At 42.8% G+C, this 20,776-nt stretch overlaps 1 protein-coding gene and 1 long non-coding RNA gene across 4 annotated transcripts in view; one reads left to right on the forward strand and one right to left on the reverse strand.

The window, feature by feature from the left end:
- pde4d (phosphodiesterase 4D, cAMP-specific) overlaps positions 1–20,776 on the reverse strand; it is a gene marked incomplete at its 5' end in the record, with an annotated part of 161,163 nt that overhangs the window by 85,832 nt on the left and 54,555 nt on the right. Inside the window, one exon of one of the 3 annotated variants that reach the window (XM_084359968.1) lies at positions 11,986–12,815. The exons of the other annotated variants lie outside the window; for them this stretch is intronic. Coding sequence (XP_084216094.1) covers positions 11,986–12,248 — 263 coding nt within the window. Of the gene's footprint in view, positions 1–11,985; positions 12,816–20,776 lie in introns of those variants that run through there. 3 annotated transcript variants of the gene reach the window in all.
- On the forward strand, positions 153–4,187 carry LOC311261399. Its single transcript, XR_014623143.1, has 3 exons — positions 153–420; positions 518–804; positions 3,746–4,187. It is a non-coding gene; the product is annotated as an uncharacterized lncRNA (long non-coding RNA).

The raw sequence follows: 20,776 nt of genomic DNA on the forward strand, positions 1-20,776 counted from the left end.
CAGGAGGCAGCTGCATCTTAATTGGACATGCAACTCATTAGAACTGCCAGAGGTGGACAGACTGTCTCTGTGCACCGAGGCCCCGTTCAGACGGAGAAATTCAAGGTTGGATTGAAGACGCTGGGCGGGTCGCGGAAACAGAGGGGAAACGGGTCAATTGCTTCTGAACCGTCCTGAAATTGTAGGTGAGAAGGCAGATGCCTCGTCACTCAGCGGTCTCCTGTGGCAGTCTGACAGGTGATCCGTGCTGCCTCTCCTCAAAAGTTGAACTATTCATCAACATTTTTTACACTTTGAGACGATAAAAAAGAGACAGGTCACAGGGCTCGATTCTAACTCTTTCCCTTGTCGCAACACTGCTTATGCTCCGCATCTTGTTTTGGTTCCACCATCCCCTCCACCTCCTGACATGAGAGTCAGGTAATAAACATGTGACGTGAAAAATGACATGTAAACATTTGAACATATCTGTGGTGTGCAGTAACGTTAACCACCGACATTTTATCCTGGGGGACAGGGCTGCACGGGAGTCTACGAGTCCTTTGTGCTACTTCCACCTCTTCCTGTCCCACAGCGTCTTTACAGCTGCTGCATCGATGACAAGTTGCAGCTTGCCATGTCATTACACATCTGGCTCACAACGACTTAAAACCAGACTGGATTGAAAGGGCTGAAACGGGGCCAGAGATCTTGTGAGATGATGAAAGACGACCCCACCTCAGAGGAGCCGTACACTGAACAATGCCCTCGTATGCGGCTCCGCGGTATCAGACCAAGCCTTGAAAAGCAGGCAAGAGGCACTGGGTGAGTAGTAGCCAGAGGAAAATAAAGAGCGGCGTAAGGAAGGACTGTCTGTGCAAGGACGGACTTTCTTCTCTTTTTTTTCCTTCAGGGCATCAGTTCTTATCCAGCAGTATGAAGTACATCCTTGACCTGATATCTCTCAAACATGTTTCTCATCTTTGTGTTTTCTCTATGGCTCTACAGTATAGCACATCATTGGGAATATAAGGTATCAAACCCTGAAGTCTTGTTTTCATATATGAGAGGTTTTACTGTCAGATAATTTCATTGTGTTCAACTAAGCATAGATTATACAGTGTATCAAACTACCCAAGTTTGTTAGTGGAAACAACTCTTTAAATGTTTCATGGAAATAATACAAACAAAAAACAGATTGTAATCCAGTTATTAACAACACTTGGTGATTTTTTTAATGTTAAACATTTCAAATTTTACAAATACAGTAAACGGTAGCCAACAAAGGCTACTTCTGTGACTCCTCCAGTCTCCAGACTCCCTTAACAAGAATCGCTCAATTTTTTTCAGTTCAGGAGAAACTTTATAAACTTTTAGAAATGCCGTCTACAACAGATTCATAACTATTTGGGCCTACCTGTTAAATCGGCGACTGTTATACATGAAGATATTTCAGATACAGAGATCGGTTTCTACCATTGATGTGCATGTTTATCTACATATAGCCGGTAAGTGAGATCCGATCACAGGTGGTCGCTCCAGACGCATGTCAAGACTAAAGCGATTCTGATTCTGATTGTGATGACTTGAGTTTTTCAAATGTATTTTTTGTAGTTCTTTGAGCACCACAAGCAGAGCACCATCTAGTTCGGCTATATTCAAGAGAAGGCAGACGTCTCTACAGCTGATATCTCCAAAACAATCTAGATGGATAGATAAGACTACAGTTAAGAGGAATGATCCTGATTTTGTGGAGAACTGTCCCTTTAAACTAACTGTGTCTAAGTATAGAAAAAACAGGCATTATGACATGAGAGGGTTATACTTTCAATTATTCTTTAATGAGCGGAGCCTGCCGACTATAATCAGACATGACCAATGGATTTACCACAGCCATGCATCATTAATGGATCTCACCTCAGGCTACCAAGGCTCTCACAGAAAATGATAATGAAAGCTTAAGGCCACGTCCATTCATCATTCAAGTCTTTCAGTGATTGGGAGACTCTTCACCAAATGGAGCCTTGGGGGATAAAAATATAGCCACTACCTCTCAGCCTCAAATCAGATATGCACAAAAGAGTGCACGGCCATCTGCAGTCCAAAGATACTCACGGCTATGAAGGAAAAAAAAAAAAAAACTTTGGCAGTCCTCCTCTCAACTCTCTCCATCCTCAGGCTATTCTGTCGAGGCTCCGGTGCAGCTGCGTCTATCAGAGCGGCTCTCTAATCAGTAACTGAATTCTCCCTTAGCAATCAAGTCAAAGTTCTGCTGGTGAAATCAGCAGGAATAAAACACAGCTGAAGATAATGAAGGTGCGAGCAAGAGATTGTGAGGGGGGGGAAAGGCCAAGAAGGAGAGAGACAGTCCACTAATTAGATAGACCTCTGAAACCTGGAGTGACTTCCTCCTGATGAGATCACACTCCGCTTTCTTCCTCACTGGATAAAAAAAAAAAAAAAATCAATCGTAAACAAATGAAATACGCTGCCGTTATCCGTCTGTGTGTGTGTGTTCAGTGGAATAAAAGTTTACATAAAGGCTTACCGACACTCGCGATTTCCTTTCTGCATTGCAGCAAAACTAAAGCCAATAAATAAATATGTAATCATGAAATAGATGTGTATTCAACAATCAGAGTGAAAACAAAAAAAACACATGAATGGCTGACGTGTGAGAGCAAACACTGACAGAATCTTTGAGTGATTTTTTGTTGAATCAAAAAGACATCAACATATCAAAAGAGCTTTGATGAGGCAGCTGTGGCCTCTTCAACTTCATTCTGGTCATCTTTTAATTAAATCTGGTAGTGCAGTAACCACCGCGAACGCACTTTCATGTGTCCAGATGTAAATGATTTTTTCAATACGCACGAAACCCTTTGAGTATTTCAGTTCAGTGAAGTACTGCTGAGCTGAACTGAGCCGAACGGCACGAGGATCAGCACGCTTCGGGAAAATGACAATCCCATTTAGACTGAGTGGTATCATAACTTTTAACAGGTAAAAAAAAAAGAAAAAAGATGTGCTCGTAGAGCTGGGGGCGGCGTTAGCGTCCCAACTGGGTTTCAAAAGGGTTATAGAATTTGACATGTAATGGATGTGAGCCTGACTACTTTTGGCATTGCAGCCGGGCTTGATGATCACGACGTGAAGAAGAAAACGAAGAGCGGGGGAAGGAGACTGAGCTGAAAAGGCCAGAAGGACTCACAGGAGCTTGGACAGACTCACATGTATAAATTTGGAAACACCCACTTACGACACTTTTCAAAATCACAGAGTGCAAATGACCGTTTCTTTTTCTGTCCGGCAACACATTCAGCAGTCACAGTGAACGCATTACGTTTCCATACATTACAGAGAATCATGTGTCAACAGATACTGATTTTTACTACTACGACTTTAATATGTGTCATATTTTTATTAAGTGCTGGTTCATCACATCATCTAAGTCGTGCACATTTACAGATGATAAAACCGAAATATTTTGCTCGAACACACTTCACTTAAATGTGTACCAGGCCCTGACCTGAGATCAGGTAAACCGACAGCTGTGATAATTAGATTAGTTCCACAGTGTCAGGGTGGCGGTACTGTAAAAAGACTGACTGACTGGCCCAATGATAAGAAAAACTGCACCAAAAAGATTTAAGGTCAATGTCTGAATCTGGCTTGATCACATTGTCCAAGCCTATGTTCGTCCTTTTTTGTGGCATCTCCAGGTTGTATCCACATTTGATTTTGTTCCTTCTGTCCGTTTCTGCAGATGCATCTCGGCTTGGACGCCTGGTCACTCGCAATACGACACACGACGACAACGTCCAATCTGGAGTCGCAGAAGTGCATCAGAGCAGCTGAGCAGTATCGATGCCACTACTAGCAGAGCGGAATGGAGGAAACAGAGAGAACGGAAATCTGTGGACAGCGTGATTATTTGGAGGGAGAGATGATGGATCACCATTCCTCATCCTTCTGTGCTGAAAAGCCACATCACCAGCGTACGTAGTTACTGACGCCTAAGTCGTTGTCATAGCAATCCATGCAGGTATGTTGGTGATGTCTGGACCCCAAAATCTGATCTGATCACTTGCAAATGATAGTGCGGACGCTGCGTCTTTCGGATCTGATTTGAGAGACAAATTGGGTTTTCCTGCTGTGTGATTATAGCCCGAGTGTCACTGACATGGTGGTAATTGACATAGACTTAGCAAATTAAAACTGAAAAATAACAAAAATGTATTGGAAACCATATTATTATTAATTATTTTCTTTATGTTTATTAGAATGAAAGAGGGTTTCTGCAGAAGCCTTCATGTAATATGTTTGGTAATGCATGATTCTGCTGTTATTCCAGGTCAGTCAATGACCACTACACTAACAATAACCCAGAGTAGGACCTCCATTTATAACGTTGCAGAGTGGCGCTGATGAAATCCCAAACGAGTCACGCACTGTTGTTTAACTCTATATTAAATGTGATAATTGCATTACAGCAGTGGCTCCAGGGGGCTTCTTCATTTTTATAAGTGACATATTACTGTTGCTGCGATTTTAAAAACACCACCAGCATGTAAAAACCACTCTCCCTCTATCCCTCTCTACCCCCCATCACTCATCCTTCTCTCTTCCACAGTCTCTCCCAGTCACACTGTTATATAATCTTAGTTTTCTTATTCATCTCAGCTAACACTGACTCGGCCACTTGCTCAGAATACTAAGTCAAATCTGAGTCATACAACCAGGGTCCTGTCTAATCTCTAACGGTGGGAGAATCACACAGATACAGCGTGTATGTCTCCGTTAGTGTATGTTTGTGTGCACGTTTGCAAAACCGTGTGTGTGTGATCTCATTGATTGGTTCAAATCTGCCCGTCTTTGCAAATGAAAAGCCTTTACTGTGCTGATGTGTCAGCAACAGCAGCACTGCTCAAATGCTAATATGTATGCAAATCACAGGCGCTCTATTCTCCCGGGTGGAGAGCAGTGTTTGGGCTGATAAAACCTGGAGAATCCTGCTTGCTGCGCAGCAGGACGGCAGCTGCAATCCAACGCCAACGCAAAGGAATAGAAAGGTAATTACTTAAGCTGAGCTACACCCTGAAAACAATAAATATTAAGAAGGCATGGACCACGGACTGGGAGGATGACAGTACAAAAGAACAACAGGCAAAATGGCGCTGAGGTTTATTATCTAAAGCCAAAACCAGCAATAGCTATAGAGCCATATTTCACCTGGATTACACACTCAGCGATGGCTGCAAACGCACTGAGGAGACAGTAAGAGGGCTTCAGTTGTAATAGGCGTAAACACATCAGTTTGGTTTTCAGGAGTAAAAATAACCTCCTCACCAAGGAACTGAGGAGGAGAAACATGCTTCTGCCAGTCAGTGTTGAATTTAACCATCTGAAGCAGCTCATATTTAATTTGTATTTACCAGGAGGAGTGACAGACAAGTACATTTTCAATTTGGTCCACTGGGGCAGTCGGGGAATTCAGGGCTTCGCTGAAGGGCATTTTGTTACAGAACTGTGTTAATTATTAATTTCACATTTGGACTAATCTTGCAAAGTAAATATTTTAAATCAGCTTTCTATTAGCTTTCACAAGAAATATGCTTTTGATTAGGGCTGCAAACATTCATTTTCATTGAGTAAACATTTTGTCTGAAGAATTACCGTCATCATGTCCAAGAGAACTACATTTTGAACTTGCTTTTTTAATCTGACGAATAGTAAAAAACCCAAAGACAGTCAGCTCACGATCATGCATGACTGGAGGGAAATAACCGAAGTCTCTGTAAGTGCTGAGTTGAATCAGAGGCTGAACAGAACAAACACTCACACCGTCTGTGGCTCTGTTGCTCACTAGCTTGCAACTAATGTACTGCAAGTAAACTGTGTAATAAACACATTAATCCCCAGCAAAACTTCTGCCATTTGTCTGGGACATTGAAATCTTCCAGGACACTTGGACCTGCCCCATTTCTAACAGAAACCCTGGATATCACTCTGAGAAAAAAATCCCTGGATCCATCCCTTTTTCCTGGACCCACCACAAAAGTTGATTTATTCCGGGCTGGACCCATCCTCCATCCAAGTTTTGTGAAAATCTGTTCAGCAGTTTTTTGTGTAACCCTGCTGACAAACCAATCAACCAACCAACCAACCAACCAACCAACCAACCAACCAACAGACATTAGTGAAAATGCCTTGGCAGAGGTAATTATTGTTTTGTCACACTCCAACCATAAGTCATATAAACAATTGCGAGACCTTGACCAACAATTATTGTAGGAACTCCATTAACTGCCTTAAGGAAAGCCATGGCACAGAGAAATGAGAGAGAACGCGGGAAAGACATGCAGGGAGAGATGATATAACCGAGTGAGAAGTAGAGAGAGTCATGCTCTGCTTAGATTAGCACCGCTGTGTTTAGCTCGAGGTCCTACTCCCACACTCTCCCTCACTTCAGCTCTGCCTCTTTCCCTGCATCCCACCCATCCTGCATTCGCCCAACCATCAATCATCAATCATTTATCCAGCGATCCTTCAATCTATCATTCATCTGTCCGCATCTGTCCGACCCTGCGGCCGTTCCCATTCCGGTCCGGCCAGAGCAGTAGCACTGGCATCAGCGCCACCAGCCGGAGCCACCTGTTCTCCACTCGCTGAATTCCCCCTCTCCTGTTACATAAAGAGACACTTGCACTGTTGCAATGCAGCATCAGACGCTGTTGTGCAACAGCATTAAAAATACCTCAGGGTCAGAGAGGAGGAAAGTTAAAAACAGGATATCAACAGAGTTATTCAGATGGAGAGAATAAAAAAACAAGTCATGTAGGCCTATCTGTCACATTTTGCTCCCAGCTTTACAAATATATCTATAGATAGATATATAGACAGACAGACAGACAGACAGACAGACAGACAGACAGATAGATAGATAGATAGATAGATAGATAGATAGATAGATAGATAGATAGATAGATAGATATTGCACTTTTGTTAAGCTGAGAGCAAATCAACTTTGTGAGACAACATTTTACAATCATGTCTTCTCACATACGCACGTGCAGGGGCATAAATTCAACAATAGAAATGTTATCATTATGAAGCAGACATGACTTTTGAAAGCAATGAACCTTCTGTCATACTGTCCAAACATGTAGGCCAAGCATATAAGATAATGCTGTCTGTTTGTAACCAACGTGTCAGTTTATAAGAAAGACAGATGCACATACATACAGATCCACAGAGGGTGCCATACCCACTGCCCTCCACTCAGTCTGCACACACCTCATCAAAATGCTGTTTGTTGACTTCAGCTCAGCATTTAATACGATCTCACCCATGAAGCTGTTTGGAAAACCAAGTATGCAGACGACACCACCTTCATCGGCCACATTATAAAAAACGATGAGCGTTCAAATCGGGAGGAAATCAACAATCTTGTTGGAGTCATGCACAGGGAACAATCGACAGTGAAACGTCAACAAAATCAAGGAGCCGATGTTGATTTTAGAAAGGAAAGGAGGCAAAGACATACATGGTCATCACACATCTCCACCCTGGAAATAAAAAGCACAAAAAAGGCTAAATTCTGGAGCCCAATCGTTTTTTCATGGATCGTGTTCGGCCCAAGACTCTACAGCGGCTGATTAAATCCGCCCACAACATCACTGGTACCCATCAAGGTGACTCGACCTCCAATTTGTTTTACAACCCTGGCGTTGTTAATTGATAAATTAATGTCATCTTGTAACCTTGTAACATACTGAACATTAAAAAAAAAAGTCACATACACTGAATGTGAAGGAATCATTAGCAACTGCATATCTTGAACGACTGCACTGCTAATGTGCCTTTGCTTTTGTCAAAAACAACTCAAATCCTAAACATATCCCCTCATAGCCAGGTACAATGTAATACTGAGTCTTAAGTCTGCTGTCAACACAACCAGTTCTTCAGATACTCTATAATTCCATACAGAAAGCCATCCTAATGCTCCTGCTGCTGTTGGAGGAAGTGCTGAAGCTTAGCATGTAATAATACTGGCAACAATCGTAGTAAGACCCACCACACTCTACTTAAAATCCCCTCAGCCAATTTAAGCCCATCTCAAATATTTATATCTTTCAAATTTTCATTACACCATCGTCACATTTTGTCAACAACTGGGACTGTGCAGTGAGACCAATCCCTTTGTGCAAATCACTACATTCAATTAAATCCTGAAAAGTACCTTTGTTGCGTCTTTGCAAACACTTGCAGCCGATCAAATTCATTTAGAGCAGAGAAGCCGATCAGCAATGCAAGTATGTAAATATTCTCGAAGTGATTGTAAAACGATACGCATATGGTTTTCCCAGTGTTGCGCCCATTAGAAGAGCGAAGCAGTACATCAGGCCAATCGGTCGATGGAGAAGGATTGTCTTGTTAATGAAGTGTGGAGTGGAGCCACTGAGGGCTGTGTATGTCACTGGATTTACAGCGCAGCGGCCCCGTGATTCCCTGCAGCTGTAAAACAATGAGGAGGTGATTGGAGTAAATTGGACTGCAGTTGTCAACCTCCGGACTGCTTACAGCCATTTGATGGTGTCTCTCTCTGACAAATTGTCTCTCTCCTGTGCCCTCGCTCACACGTGTTCGCACAAACATGGCAATTTTTTCTCCTAACCTCCCACACTCTCTTGATCTCTGTCTGATATTCAGTCTGCAACTTGATTTTTTCATGAGCCAAGGCACACATGTAGGTAGACGACCAACAAGTAGCACAGTGATCAAGTGGTCATTGGTGTCTTTTCTGCTCTTGTTCTCCTGTCACCCCGGCAGTCGTGATGCAAAGACCAGCTTCGAACAAAACACCCATTTTATACCAAGATCACAAAGATAAGTGGAAGCAAACACATTCCTCCTCTCCATCTCATACACAGAGATGTTTTCTGCAGCACACTTAGGTGAAGGCCAAACACTGACTGTGAAGAATGTGTGAGCGGAAACCAGAAAAGTGTTTTATCAAAATTCTGTACCAAGGATAAATGCCAGAATGAGTGTTAGCTATGAATTTTCACAAAACTTATGACTGACATTTTAAAAAAGGTTCTAATGGTGACTTTCTTTCAGCTTAAGATTTCTATTGCAAAATCCACGGAAAAGATAAAAAACGAGACGGAAAATGTATTGACTCAAGTACAGCACAATTCAGAGGTACTTTATGCTACTTTGTACTAACACTCCACTGCATTTTGTGTGCAAAAGCTTTAGCAACTATTTGCAGATTCAATTTATGAATACAAAATAAAATCAAGTAATAACAATGTTTCACAATAGATTTAACAACTCAACAATAACAAAGTAGTTACATTTAGCCCCACGTTTAACAGCTGCAGCAACAAAGTAATATTTATAACTATATAATACTGTAAATGCAGCTCTGAAAGGGGACATTTTGCAAAATGAGTACTTTTTACTTTTGGTACATCAAGTATATTTCGATGCCAGTATTTTTGAATGCAATACTGTGAATGAATAAAAACATATTTTAAAAAGTGTGGCTGTTGTAATCTATTCTGGAGAGAAGCTCTGTGTCAGGATGTCACCGAACATGCTTCGGGACACAGTTTCAGTATGGCTATTTTATGTGCTTTTAATATTCATCGCACTGCAGTGGCATTCAGTGGCCCAGGGACATCTATTCTTCATCAGGATTTGGCTGCACGGACAATACAAAACAGAATACATTCACTGATGGTTTTCATGGGATGTCTATTGATTAAAGAGGTTGCTTGCTACAAAATATGGGGAATAAAGAGCAAGGGCAGATTTATTTGTCTGAACTTACATTTTTGGAAAAAGTGACATCCCTAGTATTGCAACATTGGGTGTTTTTTCTACCGTATTAGGCTACTTTTTATATAGTTGGGTGGATAAAAATGTTTTTGGGTGGGTTGTCATCATTTTGGCTACTTTTTGTACCATTTAGGTTTTTTTCACAAATATAAAGTTTGGATATATTCCAATAAATCTGTCACTCTGAGCTAGTTTTCTCAAGATTGGGCAGGTTTGAGCTCTGCCTGGGCAAATCTTTGTCAATCCAATCTGGCAACCCTGTATAAAGCAAGGGTCTGCAGGTTGTACGAAAGGACAGGGAACTCGGGGATACTAAAAAGGTGCTTAGAAATCCAAGATAACTGGATATAGCAACATCCTGTTAAAGAACACACTAACAGTAGACCTTAAAAAAGGGAGCAGGTGTGAATCTTTGATTCGACAGCAGTCTAAATGATTAGTTGGAGGAAATTCAAGATTGATTCCCCCCCATAAAAGAATGATGGTTCCCTCCATGCGCATACTGAGTGTCATCTGAGCATCATATCGGAATACGCTGAGCAACATTTCATCCAAATATTTCAGCTCACATTTGTTTTTTTTGTTTTGTTTTTTAAATCAGGGATATTTTCTTTTCTATAATGAATGCATCACCATGCCGACAGTGCCATTTTTGCTCTTTTCACCCATGCTGTTCTAATCAGTTGCAGACTTTTCATCCTGATGACAAGGCTGACCGTCACAGCAGAATAGGGAAAATCCATTGCAAGAATGAAAGCGTCTCTGCTTCTTAATATGGAACTGTGAGAAATAGCTATCTGCTTTAAAGTGGCACATGGGAGAACGATGGCGGTGGTGTGTAAAATTACATAATCTGAATTAACAGCCACGCACAAGCCACATTTGCACGTACACACACAGACACAGTCGAATTTTGCACAGAGATAATTAATTCATAAAATTTAAATTATACAGACACACAGGAAGCAGTGTGCCTTTGAAATAGAAAAAAAAAAAACTATAGGAGCCATGAGAAGCTGTATATCTCCCTGAGCTATTAACGGCATCAGTTATAAGCAGCAATGGGAAAGGGGAGAGAAGAACGAAGCAGGGAAGAGAGATGATGGATGCAAAAGAGTGGATGAAAGATAAATGAAAGAAAAGAGAAAAAATGGGAGATTAAAAATGGAGCGAGCGAGACAAGCAGACATGAAAGGAAACTGAAAGCAACTGTCTGCCATAAAAAGATACAACACTCCTCGAAGCAAAGAGGGAAATAAAAGACAGAAGTGGGAAGTAGCAGAGTAAAGAATTTCAGATATGTGTGAATTTTTGAGTTACGTCATGTGCCCGATTCCAGATGCCTGAAGGGTGGTGCCTAAGTGAAAAAAAAAAAAAAAAAAAAATGAGAGTGGAGGGGGGAGGTGCGAGGTGCAGGGGGGCGAGATCGAATGGGGAATAGATATGAGACGGAGGGAGGGGATGAGGCGTGGGCGAGTGCAGCGGAGGCTGATAGACAGCCAGGAATAGAAGACGACTAATTAATAGTCAAAAACTGCAGGCACGCAGGTGTGGAGGGAAAACCACAGCAGGAGGGGGAAGAAATGTAGTGATGGATGGCTCTACCTGCCTAAAAAGACAGCCAGCTTTTGGGTTTATCTCATCATCTGCACGTATCGCACTGTGGTATATCACACAGAGGTAAAAGCAGAGGCAGCATGGGGAAAGCGGGAGCACAGATGAAGATAGGGGGAGTGAGAGGAGTAAGGATGGGTACATGACACACACACACACAGGAGAGAGAGAGAGATAGAAACAGAGATTAGGCTGGACAGAGATGAGGAGTGAGAGGGAAACTCATTATCTAAAGGTGAGAAGAGGGTTTCCTAGGAGATTTAACATGAATATCCTGCGAGAGAGATTTGCTCACGCACGCTCCTGCCATTTCTCCGTGAGATGAAAGCATTCAAGTTAAACCGCAAACAAAGTTTAATTACTCAAACGGCTTATCGCACACGGCACCCTCAACGCACACAATGTTCAACAAACAGTCCCGACCTTGAAAGTTTGCCATGGGTGCGGTTTAGACCACATGCTGTCCGACAAAAGACAAACACACACATGCACTTTATACGCCTGTGCAGTGATAAAAGCTTTTCAATCTTCTCTCGGTCTCACCATGTGTGTGCGACAGTGAAGCGCCTCTGTTTGTGGATGTTGTTGTTGAGCAGCATGCGGCGAAGCAGCCGCGGCGAGTTGCGGGGAGACAGGCGGGGGGAGATGGAGGAGGGGGACCGTCGGTGTCCTCTTGGCCTCTCCGGCTGCAGCAGGTTCTCCCGCAGGATCTTCACCAGGTCTTCATTCAGGCCGGAATGTTTGGGCATGGGGGGCACTGCCAGGGTGTCCTGGTGGGTCACCCCCATGCCTGCCTGCTGGGCCATGCCTGCCCCCGGCGTCACCGCCACCCCCACCACCAGCACCGGCCGAGTGGATGGACAGTAAAGGCAGCGAAGATATGTCAGAGAAAAAGCAAAAGAGACTCAAAAACGTTTGCTTCTCCCCTGTCAGAGTCCAAGGATTTCCTCAAAATTTAGGGAAATCAGGAAAAAAAAAAAATGAAATAAAAAAATGAACACATCCAAAAAATCCTCTGGATGATAAACTGAAAATCTCTGCTGGTAATTCCTCACACCAGCGGCTCCCTCTGTGCAAAAGCAGGGGCTATAAAAAGAGAAGAAAAAATCCCTGTTCTCTTTCTCCCTTTCCGTCTTTTAAGGAGCCAGCAGATGAACAGAAGCACTGAGGGCTGCTGCCTTTGTCTGCTCTGCAACACTGGATGTCTGCTGTGGAAGTGCAAGAGAGAAGATGAGGGAGGATGGAAGGAAAGAGGGAGGGCGGGATTCAGAAAAAAAAAAAAAAAGAACAGGGAATTCCGTCTATTCCAGCTCTTTCTCCCCCAGGCCTGCAGGGGAACTCAACACAGTCCGGTGAAATGGAGCCCAGTAAGAGTTTAGCTGAACTAATGCAGTCTGTTCGATCTCAGAACAGTCAAGCCCTGTTTGGTAAAAGCCTACAGGGAACCCGTGCTGGTCACTGGTGAACCAACACGGTGACTCAGTCCAGCACGGCTCAATTGTTCAGATCTGCTCTATCCAGCCGAAGCAAGCAATTTATCCTTCCTTCCTCTCCATACACAGAGAGACTGACTGCTGACTGCAGCCAGTTTATAAGCTACTGATCCTCTGGAGCTGAGCGGAGTGTGAGCATGTGTGAGAGAGTGTTTGAGCGAACGTCGAGTGTGTGTACACAATAGAGAGAGGAAAAAACAGGGAGGCATGAAGAGAGAGATATGGTAAGCTTGAGTAACACTGGGCAAAAATGTTGCATGCATGAATGTGCCGGAGAGTCGAGGCACATGCATCTGCGAGGGCGCGTTTTCTCGATGCAGCAGACCGCACTAAAAGCACCCATTAGTTATTGAGTAACCCCCAATCCAGAGTCAGCTTGAGAGGACATCCCTAGGAACAGCAAACGATGCCATGTGTACTCTTGCTTGTGCGCATGTGCACAAATTAGCATTTTAACTAAAATTTGCACCTAGGTGGGAGATACATGCAGCCATCTCTGCGCCAGATTCTGCCACTCCCTCCCACTGTATCAGATTTTTAAAAAGGAGGGCAAACATGCTGTAAAATATGAAAACATTGTCTGCTGCTGAATGCGACATGCTACCACCTAGCCTTAGCAACCAGCGGCTTATCTGGAATCCAGAGCATACTTGCCTCTAACCAGCTTTCAGTCATTCTACAATCAACAAGTAGATATCCTTAAAATCGTACCTCCAGGTGTCAAAAAATTGATTGTCCTGTTCTTCTGAATACAGCTGTTACAAGTGCCCGGCAGCACCCACATCACCTAATTCTTCAGCAATCAACAGCCACCCTAAAGCAACACAGGTTTCAATACTTTTCATTGCCTAATCATCCCAATAGAAAGGCAAAAATACACATTCAAATGAACCTTTAGTTTCCCTTTTGGCTGATCTCTTGCATATGGTCAAACCAGTACACCAATTATGCTCTAGTTTAACATACATTTAGCTGCTCCCCATTAATGCATTCCAGACATGCAGTGACAAAAAAAAGGTAAAAAAAAATACAGACCAAAACATAATCAGGAATCTCTCTCTGGCTACAGTTCACATTCCTGAGATTAAGGGAAAATTGAGCCACACAAATGGCTCTACACAGCAGCGGCACCGTGGTGGTGTGACCTATATGCTAATGTCAGTATTGCAACATGTTTACTGTAAGTATAATGTTTATGGTCACCGTTTTCACCTCGCTCTCAACCAATAATGTCAAGCTGTTTGCGGTACTACAAGAAAGCTCAGTTAGGATACATCATCTAGGAACCATGAACGTGTACTCTAAATTGTGTACCAATACATCTCAAAGATGTGACGAGATTTCACAAGATAATTCAGAACTTTAACCTGCTGGTGGCGCTAGGTGAAAAGTCTGGCAATCAGTCATCAATCAGAGACATTAGGATTCTCCCTCTGGAGACCATGAGTGTCTGTAATACATTTCAGTCAAACAATTGTCGGGACCATACAATCTAAAGAAAAGGATTGGATTGGAAAAACAGAGGACTTTCCACCATTTTTGGGCATTATTTTCTTTCAACACATCGTTATACTTAAATGACCGAATGGGTTGATTACTGGTGCCTATCAGCATATCAGTTTCAAAAACATGAGCATTGCTGCGTAACAGCGACACATGTACCAAAAACCTAGTATGGTAAGGTTAAAACTACTAGGTTTAGGAAAGCACTGTGGTTTGGGTTAAACTAACTGCAGTACGTTACCAAAGTAACTCGTGTTACCTACCCTGTTCTTGTTTAATCCAACCATCCATCCCCAAACCTCCTCCCTATACAGACTTTTTCACTCTTTGTACTACTTCTCCTGACTTCCTCCTTTGCAGCTTTAATAATTACGCTAGCTGCTAGAGGTCTCCACCTCACAACAAATGTAAATATGGGCTGGAATAAGCTGCTCTCATTTTGGGCCTATAAGGTCATTTTTTCCTGCAAGCACCAAGTTACTTAGATGTGTCTTGTGTTAAAATAAGAACAATATGTAGAAGTATGATATGACATTTCTTGTTGACATCTCATGAAAAGAAAATGCAAAAATACATATATCTGAGTCTTTAAACAGTGAAAACGTGATTTCAACCTCCTCATGAGTGCAGGTAAAATATACAACTCATGACGTATACACCCTAGCAACCATCCAGCAGCACTCCAACAAACCACGCAGGCAAGAACCCTGGCAACCACTTAGCAGCATGCTAGCAACACCTTGGATCCCTCCCAGGCAACCATCTAACAACAGCTCGACGACAACTTTGAATGCCCTTCAAATAACCCAGAAAAATATATTTTTAAACACATTGTCTGAGCCATCACACCACTCTGACAGCTTCAGTATAACGGCAACACTCAGACAATCAAAGAGACAATAAAGTTTGTTTAAGAAGCCTGACAGCTTAGCAAGCACACGCTTTTTATTCAGGTCAGACTGTGGAGCTTCTTACTGAACACATTTCCATGTGATGCACATCAGAACTGTATTATTACTGGTTGTATTGTATAAACCTTTGACGGGGAGGTTCAATGCCGGCTGGTGGATGACAGCTCAAGTCTAGACCTGGCACTTATGATGCTGTAGTTCCAAAGAAATATACGTACTAAAGGAACTTACAAGAATCCTCATTAAGGAAGAAATACTGTCATGATTATTGTAGATTTGAATGGGAAAACTTTTGGCCTATAGAGTGTACCATGTGCCATATACATGCTAGTACAAAGGATGGTGGATTTTGGGGCTTCCCTACCGCCAGGCGTGAAACAGTTGCCGATACAGAAACCAAATGTCTGTCTACTCTCTACTTCTGCCATCAGGTCTGGATGATTTTGGTGCTTTGAAGGCTAGCACGCTGCTTTACAGTCTGTGAATCCAAATTTATATGAATTTTTCTAAGCCTTTTGAAGCAGTAATGGCTGGTGTCTTTGGCCTGTCAACATCACCAAAATGCAACCCTCAGTCAACGACAAGCTGTGGTAGTCACTCAGACACTTTCAGTCATGACAGCAATGGAGAGCTGCTGGCCTTCGTTTGACAGCTTGCAATTCATCATCACTTTAGGACAGTCAAAAGGAGATGAATGCCATTCTTTGAGCAAATATTTGATTTGTTTTTCTCTCGCACGATGAACACACATCATCGCTGTCATTCTTTCCCAATCCTCGTCCTCTCTTGTACTTCTTTCTTTCCGTTGCTCCCCTTCTGCTACCTGTCTCACTGCCCGTCTCTTTTATTCTCCTTTTCTTTTGTATAACATTTTTTCTTAACCCCTCCCCGTTGCTGCGCGTGACGTCGATGTGAATATCCCCCTGGTTACCAGGGGCAACATGGATGGAGAGGGACAAGTGGATTTGTCAAGAACTAAAGGCTGGAGGAACAAAAGCAAGAAAAGGGAAACCAATCTGCAGGGCAAAACTGGAGGATGTGCAGACGCTCAGACATATCGCTAACACACAAACAGGCTGGCATGCGATGAGAATGCAAACAAAAGCATGATGTGCACCACGCATAGGTCTGACTACAGACTTTCTTTTACACAAATGCACAAACACCTGACAGTCAAATGTAATCCAAAAGCCTTCCAAGAAATACAAAAAACGACCTTAAGGCCTTCCGCCAGTGAATTGTAAGACCAGCTGCCCACCAGGCCTATTTGTATATGTATTTTTAAGACATCTTAAAAAGAATAGCAAGCTACTCTAATGAACAACTCATTGCAAAGGTTGTGTGCATACCGAGTCGAGTCGAGTGAGAGGAAGACAGAGTGAGTGCACTGACCGCGGGTATGAAGTTTGCATTACCGTTAAAGCCGTGAAACGAAGCAGAGCAGCGGGTCCACAGTTTTTTTTGTCAGTGAATAAATGCTACAACTCCTCAAGACCTTGGCCAAGTTCCCACGCTTTGCTTTGCACCTACTGATTAAAGAGAAAGGGGTTAGCCTCAGAGTTAGCTACACCTTCGACCCAGGCTCACTTACGGTGGGCCAGTTATTCTCATTTGTGTGACAAGCTGCTGCCCCCCCACCCAAAAAAGACACTTAACCTCCGGGGCCTAACAACCTGTGTGCCAAACCTGCATAGAGATGAATAGACATGTCTGAGAGTCTCAACAAAAACTGATTATACGCTTCACAATGGTAGCATTTTGTGTAGGTGTTGATGATATAGTCTCAAGCCTTGTGCATTATGCACTAGCCTGCAGGATACATAACAGATGTATGATTCATACCCGATCAGCAGACAGTAAGATAAGCAGATACTGTGACTTCACCATATACAGTACTGTGCCCTCGCTGCTTCCCAGATGCATACGAAGGAAACTGAATACCGGAGTCTTTAGTTTTGTTTATATCTACCTTCATACATAATTCATCTCTGTCTCAGTTTTTGACAAATGTTTTGTCTAAATGCTTTAATTTCCCCATTTCTCTTCCTTTGTAAAAGAAAACCCCAAGTGAAAAATGAGCGGCGCACACTGTCATCAAAATCTGTGGGCAAATCTGAGCTCATTGCACACAAGCTCCTCGCAAAATATTGTTTAATATTGACAGATTGGATGCCTTTCTTCTGGCAGCACACGGCATGCCGTCACGTCACGGAGCACAGTCTACAGCTTAGCTTGTTATTGGCAAAGGGTTCTCAGTGTGACACTTGACTATCAATCCGTGCACTTAAGTTCACATTTTGTCTAAGGATGTTTAAGATGACAAGGGTTTATTACATGGGACTGTTGCCATAGTTACCATTTACATGGAAATATATCTGGATAACATGCAAATGGTAATTGCAACAGTGCTGAAATGGTATTTAACAGAGTAGGAGAGGGGGGGTGTCCTGAAAAGGATGACCGAAACGATGGTTTTCTTTACAGTTCAATGTATACCCAAGTCTGTACAAGCCATTATATCACTATCAGACACAATGCATCCAAAACCTTAATGCAGCTCTGCCTCCCTCAAGTGGACATCTTCTACCAGTGTGAGATTCAGTGACTCATCCAAGATACAGGAAAACTGTATTTTCTTCTTTTCTCTTCTTGTGCTGTGCTTTTTATACATAGATATTTAGCATATGTTTCATCTGGAGATACTAATACTGCTGCTTTGTACTCATGATCGAGTCATCATCATTAAATCAAACAGAGAACATCTGAGCATAATCAAATTATACCATACACTTTAAAAAGGCACTGTCGAGATAAAAAGAAAATAAAAATAGTGCTGAAAGAACAAGCTCTTCTCCATCCTGTGTACAAAGCGCTGCTTAGGATCGAAAATAGCTCCTGCCAAAACCCTGTTCAAGTGAAAATGGGTCATTTATTTTCAGAAAAACATGAACTTCTTCAAATAAATTGATATATTTGTATTAGTAAATGAGAAATAAAAAAAAATGCATTGGGAAAATGTTCAGTTTTATCTTCTTTCACAGTTTAGCAATCATCATCTAATAGAAAAAAGAAATACCTTCACACACTATGTCTGCTACAGCTTCGGAAAAGTATATGGGGTAAAATATATTCACACGGTTTATAACGTATGAGATTTTCACGACGCGATAACCATCTCACCAAATGTTGTTGTTGTATCACACACTCATTATTCACACTGACACATAACATGGGTATAAAACTGCCTTCAGTGATAATGTGTACACATTTGGGTAAAGGGGAGTGCTCAACATGCTCAGGAAATGTACCAAAATATAAATATCATGAAAGCAGATCAAGCACAGGGTTCCTTTCACATCTTTGACCAATAGATGGCAGCATTTGATTACAAGTATTTTCCAGCAACCAGAACAGCATCAGAAAGATGCAGAGCCAGACTACATTACAGTTGATATGAACCACACACAGGCAGGTTAGTGTGTCCTTAGCCTACTGGGACCAGCGGTAATGTGACTGTTTATGCAGCTATTAGTCTTTGATATGACATCCATTTTATTCAGGGCTCATCTCCATCTTAGGCCATGTGGGGTCAACTCCTGCTATAACTCCCTGAGGATCTCATGTATTAGCTGTCATCTTTAACGTGGCCACGCAGTGCTGTTGAGAGAGCGCCGTGTTTTTTCTCCCTTTGAGCGGTGACATTTTTCTTTATAGTTTTAACATTTAAGGAGCTCTCGCCTCAGATGACTCACTGCCCGCGGTGAAAGCTGTGCGGCCTTGTGAATGCGAAATGGAGTCGGTCTACTCCTCTAAGAAAAAAAAAATGTGGGAAACAAACTGTGGAGTGAATTATTTTACAAAAGGACAGTGCGGTGCAACAAAATGACAAGATGTGGCCGTCAAGCGAGCCTCGGTTGTGCATCAGTGCGCAGCTCCCTCACAAATAAGCCAGTGCTGCCTAGCAAGAAAGAACTGAATGCTGAAGGGAGAAAAACAATACTTGCGAGTGTAACATCAAAATAAAACCCTTTGAAACACGCAAGCAGTGCTGCATTTGGAATACAGTATGCCTTCCTTTAGTGGACTGTTCTTTATCTTTATTCATGAACCTGAGGGATCTGGTTGTGTTTTCTTAAGTCTGAAACTCTGGATCACAAATGCATTGCCTATAAACTAAACCCAGATTCTTTTACCTACTTTTCCTGTTTGTATTTCTACCTGGGATGCCTCCTCTCCCCAATATGCGAGTACATCTTCCTGCCGACCTGTACAGCTGGTCTCTCAGCCTCTCTGAGGTTATCTCGTGGACAGTTAGCTGCCTAGCCCAGCTGTCACGGTGACCCTGACAGGGACTGTGGTCCAATTCCCCTCCTTCCCACTGACGGTCAAAGGTCCCAGCCTCTCCACCCGAGGCCTAAAAGCGCAAACACACGCTCACACATTGTGTCACATACATAATGATGAATTACAACTGACAGCGTAGCGGTGGTAGAGCAGTAAATAATAGGCAGCCAGCGTTACAGTTGGAGATGTGGAAATCAGACTGGTAATTAGGCTCCTTCTGCCTGTGGGAAATAAATAAGATATGGGTTGTGTTTTCACATTCATCATTAATGAAATCAAGTGCACATCTAAAACCAGCAAAGAATTTGAAATAGCTCACATCCAACACTAACCCCAACGGGTCAAGACCAACAGTCAGGAGAAAAAGGGAAAATAATGGAACAACAAAGGAAAAAGAACTAAAAACAACTACTGCTGTTGCTATTAATTTGATTCTCAAATCATTACGAGTCGAAGCAAATGTGCGTCAAGAAGACTCAATGACCCAGTAAGCTCAAAACTTCAGGGAGTCTTCAGTTATTACAGTGTTCGCTGCCAAGGAAAGAAGCAATATAGACCTCAGCCAGGATCCAGCCGAATACTCCGCTGGAACATTTGATTAAACGCGTGCGTGCGGACGTGCGTGCCGTTGAATGGCAGCTTTTGTGCATCCGTCTCATGTTCGCTTGCATTTATTTTGGAGCGTGGCAGTAGTTGTTATTTATTGAGCTTCAGCCTGCAGTGATGAGCAAGGAAATGGGCAGGGGAGAGGCAGTGCAGAGGGACGGAGGAGAGCGAGGGAGGAAACGCGAACGGAGCTGCTTGCCAAGCGAGCGGGGAGCTCAGAGCAGGCTGTAACTGACGCGGGGTGACAGTACATGAAAGTGGATGAATACAAATGACCACAGGGATAAGGGAAGAGGGGTTATGGGGGGGGGGGGGGGAGGACAGGGTTGCTCAAGAAATAGCCCGTGGTTGTAAACATGGTGGGCTCTGGAAGGCTGGACCTGGTGTCTGCGGATGCATGCGTTTGTATGTTTCCTGTTTATTGTGCGCGCCAGTTAACGTGCTCATGTGCTTCTTTGCATTAGCAGAATACACCAT

The sequence above is a fragment of the Pagrus pagrus genome (assembly GCF_965226575.1).
Source record: "Pagrus pagrus genome assembly, chromosome: 8".
NCBI lineage: Eukaryota > Metazoa > Chordata > Actinopteri > Spariformes > Sparidae > Pagrus > Pagrus pagrus.